The following is an 11391-nucleotide window of genomic DNA, read 5'->3' as shown; positions in this document are numbered from 1 at the left end:
TAGAAACATAAATAACACATTTTTATTCTAGCACTCCAGCAAAACCCCAGTGACCATTTAAATGACCACATACAGTTCATCCAAACCAACAACTTCCCATTTACAGAGAAAACCACACTTTCCGTTTCGAGTGCGTCATGTTTACTAGTTTATGTGATGAAATATTGCAAATAGGTTGCAATAACCCACGTGCATTCAGAGTGTCAGGGCCAATAGTATTTATACTACTGTGTTTTGAACATATGCATTTGTCAGAACACACTGAAGAATGTTTGATTTTACAGATAATAATCCACATTGCTTTTACGTCATGATGTGAATTTTAGGTTCAAACACAGGGACATGTTCAGGATCTGTATGGTACTGGGAAACGGATGTTCACAGCCGGACATCATCCATGTAAGGCTGGAGTTCACTGATGATCTGTTCCTCATTCTGTTCCTGAGGCTCTTCAGGTTCAAATAAGTTGCACTGCACCGCTGGACACTAGAGGCGCTATAGTACGGTAACGCATCAGGTGCTGCGAACCTTCATCCAAGTCCACAACGTACTCCCTGAGAGACAAGAGCAAAGAAATACTGTTCAAAAATACTTTTATGAGTTCACTTATATTGCTTTATGATCTCAACCAGCTCATTAAAATGAAAAAAAAAAAATGCTGCCCCCTATAGGAGACTGTGTAATGTTGTTGAGAAATCCCATTATTTTATCACTAACAAAAAGGATTTCAAAGCCATTTTATTCATTACCCTTCAGTTCTGTGTTTGTTTATGAAACAGAAGCTCTGTTACAAAAAATTTACTGTTGCACAGTGAAATCATTTTAATTTCGAATCCATGCAATCGAGTTTCACGTGAGGACGAAAGATTTCCCCATACAGATTTCGCAAAGAGTTTGCAAAGTTGGTCATGCAAATTTGCCTCACTGACCAATGTAAATCAACATAATCGGCTAACGATGCATGAGAAAAATAAAAATGATGAAATATGGAGATAAAAGTTTTCCACCCCGTAGCAATGATATTTGGGTTACACCCTTGATGCAAACGGAAATTAAACCTCAGACTCATTTGGCAAGATCAAGAGCAGCAACCACACAAAATATACCAAAATCATATAAAGACTTGCATAAATACAGAATGAGTTTTCAATTAAAGTTCAAGATCTCTAATTTTCATACAAACATTCATAACTCACACTGTTGTAGACGTCAATATGTGCACTGCAGGAGCGATTACAAGGGAATTTAAAGAGGACTTGATTCAGTTTTTAGGCTCTACTAGAACAGGTTTTCATGCTTGAATGTTCAAAAAAAACACATTATTTCCCCCATATTTGACATTGTTGCAGCTCCCCTTCTGAAAAGCACAATGTGCTCTGATTGGTCGGCTGGAGCAGTGTTTTTGTAATGTTTTTGTAATTGGTCAAGCACTTCCAGCATGTTTGGGAAATTACCTTACCATAACCACCAGTTTCAACACACTACTAACTAACTCAACCAGGCCCGCCCCTTTATTCTGTGCATGCCTTTGTCAGGAAACACTGAGGCTGCTTTTGAATTTGGCCAAAACAGCCTTTTTATGGAACAGCCTTTGCATTGGAAGAGTGTGTGAGCGCTTTGAGCGAATGGAAATGATGGTGTTAATACCTCTGCTCATCTGTCTCAGGCTCCACCAGGATATTCTCCTGCCTCTCTTTCACTCTCAGGAACACGAACGAGTCCAGACACGGCTCAGGAACTTCACACAAACACACAGATGCACCAATGAATCAATCGCTGAAGCCATCATGTGAGCTCAAACATCTGGACACACAGCGCTGCACAATTACTCAAATCAATAATAAAGATTCTGATTACAGCTTATGCTATTAACTCATCTGAAAAGTCGAGATTTCAGCATTTAATTCAGGTCTAGCTTGAAAAATGTACATTACTGTTCAAAAGTTTGCAGTTGGTAAGATTTTTTAAATATTTTTGAAAGAAGTGTCATTTGTTCATCAAGGCTGCCTTTATATGCCGATTATATGGGTACCTTTTAACAATAGCAAGCATTGGCAGCATTGTTAAATTTCTTTAGCCATAACCTCTGGTTATTGATCAGACCGGTGAGTTTGTGATCGTGGGCCCGCATAACAGCTGGTGCGAGGACCCTGTGCGACTCTGAGAACCGAATGAACGAGAACAATAAGAGTAAAGAGTTAAATAGAATATTCAAATGTCTAGATAAATTATCGTATAAATTGTCAATTATCAATTGACATTCTAACCTAAATTCGAGGTCATAATAAAATGGAGTCAGATAAGCGTTTAATTGGAATTAAACTACTTTGCCACACTGAAAAGACAGAATGCGCAAGAAACCTTCCCCGTTCTGTGGGAAACTGCCATTGGGCCAATTGGGCGGGTCTTACAATAACAATATAAATCTTTGCTATCACTTTTTATCAACTTAACACATCTGTGCTGAATAAAAGTATTCATTTCTTTCAAAAAAAAAAGAAAGAAAAAAAAATTGTAACAATAGTGTATATTGTTACAAAAGATTTCTATTTTAAATAAATGCTGATATTTTTTAACTTTTTATTTATCAAAGAATCCTGAAAAAGTATCACAGGTTATAAAATAATATTAAGCAGCACAACACTGATAATAAATCATCACATTAGAATGATTTCTGAAGGATCATGTGACACTGAAGACTGGAGTAATGATGCTGAAAATTCAGCTTTGATCACAGGAATAAATTATATTTTAAAGTATATTAAAATAGAAAACCATAATTTTAAATTGTAATAATATTTCACAATATTATTGTTTTTTCTTATGAAATAAATGCAGCCTTAATGAGCATAAGAGACTTTGTTGACAAAAACATTAAAAATAGTAATGTTTCCAAACTTTTGACTGGTAGTGCATATATATATATATATATATTGAAATCATAATTCAAATAATTTACTGTAAATTATATTTATCCAAACGAATAGTAATTACAATATCAAGGAAAATTATTTAAAAAATGATGATTTCTATCATAATTGTGCAGCACTACTGGAAAACAACTTGCTGAATTTGACATCCAGTATTTTTTGGCTAGTAAATAACTGTAAAATAACTGTAAAGTACAGTATTTTACTCTTTCCCCGCCAGTGTTTTTTTTTTTTTTTTTTTTTTTAAGTTGCCAAGCAGCACCAGCATGTTTGATCATTTTCACAAAACTTTCATGGGCCCTAGAATATTTTGTTGTATAAATATGTGAAAGTACAATACATCAAAAGTAAGAGCAGAGCCTCTTCTTTTATACAAAGTAAATACCCTACTTTATTCCAGCTTGTGTTATTTTACATGTGCGCAAGCAATGCTTTTATCACTGCTTCTTCTTCACCTGTGTTTTGATCCAGAGATCCTGTACCATTTCAGAAGATGTGTAATATCGCCCCCTACCATATAACAGTGAAAACATGGATTGCCGAAAAATTCCGTCAATGGCGGGGAAAGAGTTAAGAAAATGAAGTAATGTCGGTTAACTGTCTGTACACACACCGTCTATGATGAAACATTTAAAACAATGAAGCGTTTCTCACCGGCCTTCAGCATGTCGATGTTCTGCAGGTTTGGAGGCATGTGTTTCAGAGCCACGGCTCGCAGGTAAACCTCGGTGTTGGCCAGATACCTAAAACAACACAGACGTTTTGACGACCGCACACACGTCACTGTGTGAATTATAAGACAAACCGACAGAACAAAACAAATCACACACAACATGCTGACCAAACCAGCTATGCTTTTAGTAATTAAAAGAATATTCTGGATTAAAGACAAGTTAAATTCAATCAACAGCATCTGTTTGTGCCAAACCACAAGGTCTGCCTACAGGATGATATGGAAAATAGAAAGAGAATGAACTCACTCTTTAGCGAAGGCAAACTCTTCAGGAGAGAGAAACGAAGGATCTCCATCTGCACGTGACTTTTCTTTCTCCAGAACATGAGGAAAAAACTTCTCTATCTGCAGAAGAGACAACAATTATATGTAGAAGAACTTATCTAGAAAACACACCTACAGAGTATTTTACCATTGCTTCAACTCTCTTTTGAAGTCTAAACATAGTGCCTTATGATTTCCACAATGTGGAATGCATGGACGAAATTGCGGAATCCAGTCATAAAACATTTGTGTTTTACTGTATATTGTGGAATGTCATGGATTTTGGCAGATTTTGGATGAGTGAATCAAAATTAGCTCTAAGATTTTCACAATTTCATTGAGAAAAACTACTGTCATATCATATATACACAGAAACTCAAAAGGTTTTCATGAATAATCACATTTTGCATGTTTTAATTTTAAGAGTAAACCTCTGTTGTGCAGCACTTTGTTTGCCAAAACATAAAAGGAATTGTTCAATTTTCATTTGATTACATTTTAAAAGATTAATTAAACTGCTTATGTTTTATGCCTTCATTTGATTACCACTGTTTACGTCTAAAAATGTACATAATTTGAAAAAATAAAACATTTCATAGTGCCCTGTTATTGTAAAAAATGAATAAATTAAAGTTTTATGAATTCAATAGATTACTAAAATGTAATTTAACCATTAAAATGGAGCTCTAAAAAAAATGAAAGCAGAAAAAAACGAAATCCAGAAAAATTAAAATGGAAAAAATGGAATTTGGGAAAAAAATAAAACCGACTTCATAGCAGTGTTAATTCTTTTTCCGAATAATTTTCGTCAACAACAATTTTTCATAGACGAAAACGATACAATGACAATGTTTATTACATGATGTTTATATGGTAATATGTTTTAGATGGTTGTAAAAATGCATATTTTATCTCCCTCATCTGAACTTAAATGAGAAGCCTGCTACAGTGCATACTGCAGAATAAGAGTCACATATTTCAGAATAAGAGTCACAGTGTATTTCGGGATGAATTACAATTATTATTTTTTCCTGGTCATTATTGTTATTTTGTTTACACAATAAACTGTATTTAATTTAATTTCTATTTAATTCATAGTAAACTACTGTATCTTCTGTCACAGGAAGGAAAGACTAAGAACATTATTTGACACATTATTTAATATATTTTACAAGTATAAGGGTTATTATATTTAACTAAATAAAACCATAAAGAAATTACTTGAAATAAACATTAACTGAAATAAAATAAATATATATAAAAATGTAAATTTATTTTATTTCATCTAGTTTCAAAGCTTTAGCTTAACCTGATGTAAAATAACTAAAACAGAAATAAAAAAAAAAACTATATAGACATTTAAAAGCAAAAACTAAAAGAAATAAACACAAAAACTGAAATTACAATGAAAGCAGAAAAACTAAAAATCAAATCTTATCTAAATTTTAAACAAAAACTTTAATGGTACCTCAATAATAAGAGTGTCAATCCCTGACAAGTACTGAATTGAGCTCTTTCATGTCTTTTTGCACTTGAACGATCAAAAACTGTGCGCTTTGGCGAGTAAAGTACAGTTGGTTGTCTTAAGTGAACATAAACAGTTTGGAGAATATCAGATGTATATCAGTGTACTGGATCTGTGTATTGTTAGAGAAATGCTTACTTAATGCATTACAATTGAACTAAATTAGGCTTTAGTCGACTAAATCTACTGTAGATCTACACTAAAACAATTTCCGATGACTAAAATATGACTAAAATTAAATGGCATTTTAGTCAAAAGACTATGACTAAAACTAAATTTGCTGTCAAAATTAAAGGGCCCTATGAACTGTGCAAATTCATGTCCACATGAAGGGGTTGATCAAATGACACAGGATGCTAAAGATCCTTTCTGGAGTAGAAATACGCCCTAAAACCATCTACAATGACAGCCAGGTATTTCCGGGCAAAGTCCCTTTAAGGCAAGTCATTTCACTCTGGGGCCATCTTCGAAACGCCTCTCGGGCTGCTGTTTCAATCATGCAAGTATTGAAACAACTGATGTGTTGTATTGAATATATTGAAGCCAAAATATCCCAGTAACGGTCGTTGCCGATTACGTCCTTCGGAGCCCGAGTCAGCGCAGTAGTGATCCTGAGGTGGAGCCGCGGCATCAAGGCCCCGCCCATACTCCCGCTCCCCAAACACAGCTGTCAATCATGACGTTACACACCGTTTTATAGCATCAAATAACCAACTAAAACCTTATAACACTTAAACATACGCCTGCGTGATAAGAACTACCTAAAATGACAGAAACGACCTTTGGAAAAAATGATTTGAAATGTTATTGAATTTTTTAGTTTGGCTCACGTCCCATTCGATTACATGGAGAGGGCGGGGTCTATGACCTATACTGCAGCCAGCCAACCAGGGGTGATCAAAATACTTTGGCATCATTTATCAAGACTTTTGCGGCACACTTGGTCTCAACACTGACTGTTTCTACAGCAACCTCAGCTTTGAACAGTAGCTGCAGTGATGCGATGACTTTACCAATCAGTGATTGGCTCTTTTACTTAGAAGGCGGGACTTATTCCACCATATTGCGTGTTGCACTTTCTCCCATTCACAGTAATGCAAATGCACCGCCTAATATCTATATCTATATCTAAAGTCTTTGTTTCTGGGTTGGTAACTGAAAGGCTCAAACCCTACAATTCACGAAACGGTCTGTATAATGGGTGTACTGTAATCAACTTGAATAAATGCATCAGCTAAACGGCCGAGTCATTCCCAGGATACCTTCTGGAGCCTGGAGCGCAGGTAGCTGCTCAGAACAAAGCGGATGCGATCGATCTCCATGCGGTGGACACTGGCCTTCACATCACCTTTCCTCACCCTCTGGAGATTTTCCTCCTGCGTACACAAATATAAAGGTGTACTTCATCCAAAGCTATTTTAAATACTTTTAAACTTTTAAAATGACATTTTTCTTGTATATCATTATTATTATTACACATGCTGTTATGTTTTAATGCTTCTTATTTGAATTGGAAAATCTTTTTAAGTGAAATTACCAGTTATAGCACACATATCCCTTCCCCTTTAATCTAAAAGACTAATATTAGAAATGTTAAAAAAAAAGGTCAATTTTATTTTTCAGCTACCTAAATATAACATACAATGTTTCAGCAAACACTGAACACAGATCCATACCATGTGTGTGAGCTGCTCCATCACACACTCCACCAACTCGGACTTGTTCTCCAACAGTTCTGGAGAAAACTTCTCATTAAGCCAAGCCTGAAACACAGGAGAATGACTGACACACATTAGAAAACACTATTCTTGAACGCACTTGTCTACCAGAGCTGCACCAATAATCGTTAAAAGGTCGCGATCTCGATTCAAACACCCATGCGATCTTATTCTGACAACGATTCGGCGAGGTCTATTAATCCTTTGTATGATCACAGCGAACATTCAGAACCGAGAGAGAGCAGTTGTCATGTGCTAAATTTACACTGCCACGTCTGAAGTGGCTTTTAAGTGTCTTTACACAGACTGTTTAATGCTCTGTATGACACTGTATGATTTGATACTAGGGGTTGAGGTTGGTCAGAGCAGGCATAATTAAGGCTTTATACGGCTTTGCATTTTTACACTGAATTTTGAGCAGGCATAGAGCAGCCTTAACTTGTCTGTGCAAAGATGCCCGTATATAGATATGAAACAGCCTTTTCATCCACACAGTATCATTATTTCTGTGTTACAAAAATTCAAATTATCACATAAGTACTGGGATAAACGTTTATAGTTTGGATATAAACACTGGTGTCTATGGTAGCAATCAAAATAGAGTAAACCACCTTTCCAAAGTAACTTGATGCTTCAAATAAAGATACATCGTTACACCAGTAGGTGGCGACAATGTTAGAAAATGTGTTTGTCATTGAATCATTTATTCAAGAGATTCGCTCATTCATCCAGTAATGAAACAAGTGAAGTCTTTATGAGTGAGTCATTGAATAATTCATTCAACCCGTGTTATTTTTTATAAAGCTGCAGTCCGTAGGTTTTGCCTCTTTGTCGCCATCTCTGTTTGAAACCTGTAATTGCAGTTATTTGTGGAATTATCATCTTTATGTGGGTTGTGCGTCAGCACGGCTCCTCGGCACGGATGAATCTAATGTTTGCTGTCAGTCAGCACATCGGTGTGGATACTGTACTTCTGAATCACAGTTTCTACGTCTTGAAAGTATGACCAAAATAAGAATTTTTACCAGAAAATGTCATCTGAACAAACAAATCTGCCACTTTTGTTCTGACTGAGAAAAAAAAAAGCATTAACAGTAAATCGCGCTGCCAATGGTGATTAAATCTAATGATCGCTTAGCTCGAATCACGTCAAACCACGCAAATTATTATTGTTATACTTTGTTCTCAAATTGTTGATGTTAACATCAGCATTGCGTGACTATGTGTATTTAGTGTGTATTAGCGTTAGATTTCAATTTCTGTACAGTCTAATCTCTAACGTTAATTTGTCACACCATATAATCCGCCATCAAAACAAGTTTATTTATTGCAGCTGCTGTAAGAAAAGGCTATAAATGATCTGTCACCTGCAGCATCCTCACATGATATAGCCTCCTAGCTGGGACTTGTTCTTCATGTAAACAGCCGTGACGTAATGACGCAAAGACGAACGGCTGCATGCTCGAATTTCCAACAGAAACCTACCAGTACCACTCGAATTATAAAACATTATTACAAGCTTGCCGTTGTGAATCGGGCTAAGGTAAGGAGATAGTTTTGAACACTGGCTGGTTATGTACTTGCTCAAAAAGTGATTTTGGATAATTTTTAATCAAAAAAGTTATGGACTGCAGCTTTAAATAAATATTTTTAAAATAGACTGTAGCAATATTAAAGGATTAGTTCACAAAAAAATGAAAATAATGTCATTAATTACTCACCATCATGTCGTTTACACCCGTAAGACCTTCGTTCATCTTCAGAACACAAATTAAGATATTTTTGATGAAATCTGATGGCTCAGTGAGGCCTGCATTGAGAGAAGGCCACGAGAATATTTTTGGTGCGCCAAAAAAACAAAATAACGACTTTTCAAAAATATAGTGATGGGCCGATTTCAAAACACTGCTTCGGAGCTTTATTAATCGAATCAGTAATTCGGAGCGCCAAAGTCACGTGATTTCAGCAGTTTAGTCGTTTGATAGGAGATCCAAATCACTAATTCGATTCATAAAGCTCCGAAGCAGTGTTTTGAAATCGGCCCCTCACTATATTTTTGAAAAGTCGTTATTTTGGTTTTTTTTGGCGCTCCAAAAATATTCTCGTCACTTTATAATATTAATATTGAACCACTGTACTCACATGAACTGATTTAAATATGTTTTTAGTACATTAATGGATCTTGAGAGAGGAAATGTCATTGCTGGCTATGCAGGCCTTACAGAGCCATCAGATTTCATCAAAAATATCTTAATTTGTGTTCTGAAGATGAATGAAGGTCTTACGGGTGTGGAACGACATGAGGGTGAGTAATTAATGACAGAATTTTCATTTTTGGGTGAACTAACCCTTTAATATTTCTCTCTAATTATTCATAACTTGGCTATTCAGAATCATGGGAGAATCGTGATCTCTATTTTTAACAAAATAATCATGATTCTCAGTTTACGCAGAATCGTGCAGCTCTACTCTACAATAATACACGAGAATAGCTTATATCTACTGCATTCATTTTTTAAAATGTATTATTTCCATAATGTGCAGCACTTTTTAAACAATATGTTTTTAACACATTTAAACAATATGCTTTTAAGCACATCTGACTGAATTTATGTTTCTCAAGTTCTTAAAAAACATTGTTTTTAATTTATTCCTAAATGCTTGAAATTATTTTTGTAGACAAAAATTAATTTATACATATATTGTTTACAAAAATATGTGTCTACATAAGAATTTCTTTAATTAAATTCTACATTGTTTAAGATTTTCCTCCAACAACTGGCCAGCATCCATGTCACATAAATAATCCCAGAATTGGTTAACATTTTTGGCCACTACACAACTCATTTCCTTTTGTGTTATTATATAATTCTGATGTGCAGTAAGAAGTGTCTCAGTATTTTTGTCTTGTTTTCCACTACATATCTACATCTAAAAATTCTTATATTTTTATTATCAAATTTATATCAATATCTAAACATTCTTAAATCAAGAAGACTTGCTTGTGAAGCAAAATTACTTAAGATATTTGTTTTTTGAGAAAAAAAAAAAATAAAGTTAGCTTATATTTAAAATAAGAAAAAAAAATTCTGTATAGAAAAATACATTTAATTCAAAAGGAAAACATTTTTTCTTCTTCACTGACATACCTTATTTTAAGCATTTACTCAATTTTTTAGGATAAAAAAATAGGATAGGATATAAAAAAATAGGATACATTTTTTTCAAGTAAAATGTATCTTGATTTATGAATGTTTAGATGTTTGTACTGGAAAACAAGAGAAAAATACAGAGTAAGAACTTTTTTTTTTTTTTTTTGCAGTGTGTGTGTTATTGTTCTGACCTCCTCCAGTTTAGTGATGAGCTCTGCTGGGGTCAACACATCCTCCTGACCCTCCTCTCCTGCACTGAGATCACTGCCATCTGACAGCCCGTCTGCCATTGTGACACTAACACGCTCTAAACAAAAGTGCTCGAGTTTCAGCTGCACAGTCAACGTTCAGATCTGTCGTCAGAGAATCAGCTCGTCTACTGTAACACTCCTGAAAATCAAACTTCAGCGCGAAATGAAATCCCAAACTTTCAGCTGTTTACATCCTCACGCTCGATCACTGCGGAAACCTTCTGATAGGGAATTTCGCGCCAAAAAGGAACAAAATGACGCGGCGATGACGTTGCCGCGCCCTCAAGCTGGTTGAAGTGGCGCAAATCTGCGCAATACGCATAAAAATTAAGCTCAAATAAATGCTTGTCGTTTTATCAAAACCCTTTTTCTAGTTCTATACTTTATAGGTTATTTAGTTAACAATATATAATTATAGTTCTTTTAAAATCAATCAAAAAGATTGTAAAAACACAGATTTTGTGAAATCAGTACGTTAAGGTACATTAATACTATAAGAAACTGTTTTCCGTATATTTTTGGCAGTATACTGATGTTTATAGCCTGATATTTTTCTCCAATTATTGATATTTTATTGGGAAATCTCTTTAAAGTCCCCCTGAAATCAACATTTAAAGGATTAGTTCACTTTCAAATAAAATTTTCCTGATAATTTACTCACCCCCATGTCATGCAAGATGTTCATGTCTTTCTTTCTTCAGTCGAAAAGAAATGAAGGTTTTTGATGAAAACATTCCAGGATTATTCTCCTTATAGCGGACTTCAATGGAAATTACAGTTTCAGTGCAGCTTCTGCTTCCGCCAAAACCACACTTTCG

At 34.9% G+C, this 11391-nt stretch overlaps 1 protein-coding gene across 2 annotated transcripts; it reads right to left on the bottom strand.

Annotated features, from left to right (window-relative positions):
* Positions 1-11280, bottom strand: gins4 (GINS complex subunit 4 (Sld5 homolog)). 2 transcript variants are annotated; one of them, XM_048211000.1, is made up of 7 exons: positions 11235-11280; positions 7129-7215; positions 6715-6828; positions 3911-4008; positions 3585-3673; positions 1648-1738; positions 1-554 (listed from the first exon to the last, which is right to left on the bottom strand). In XM_048211000.1, exons 1-7 carry the CDS (start codon positions 11256-11258, stop codon positions 458-460), a joined length of 600 nt encoding a protein of 199 aa, XP_048066957.1. In that variant the 5' UTR covers positions 11259-11280; the 3' UTR covers positions 1-457. The 2 variants fall into 2 exon arrangements, with proteins under 2 accessions (XP_048066957.1, XP_048066956.1); XM_048210999.1 differs by lacking the exon at positions 11235-11280 and adding an exon at positions 10514-11063.
* Positions 11281-11391: the final 111 nt, after the last annotated feature.

Source organism: Megalobrama amblycephala, linkage group LG12 (genome assembly GCF_018812025.1).
Source record: "Megalobrama amblycephala isolate DHTTF-2021 linkage group LG12, ASM1881202v1, whole genome shotgun sequence".
NCBI classification, from domain to species: domain Eukaryota; kingdom Metazoa; phylum Chordata; class Actinopteri; order Cypriniformes; family Xenocyprididae; genus Megalobrama; species Megalobrama amblycephala.
This window is presented reverse-complemented; position numbering and strand designations above follow the sequence as displayed.

Coding starts and splice junctions, on each gene's coding strand:
- gins4 (XM_048210999.1), bottom strand. CDS start 10,612: ATGGCAGACGGGCTGTCAGATGGCAGTGATCTCAGTGCAGGAGAGGAG. Junction 3,674..3,910: donor GAGTTTGCCTTCGCTAAAGA/GTGAGTTCATTC, acceptor GTGTTGTTTTAG/GTATCTGGCCAACACCGAGG. Junction 555..1,647: donor CCTGAGACAGATGAGCAGAG/GTATTAACACCA, acceptor CTTGTCTCTCAG/GGAGTACGTTGTGGACTTGG.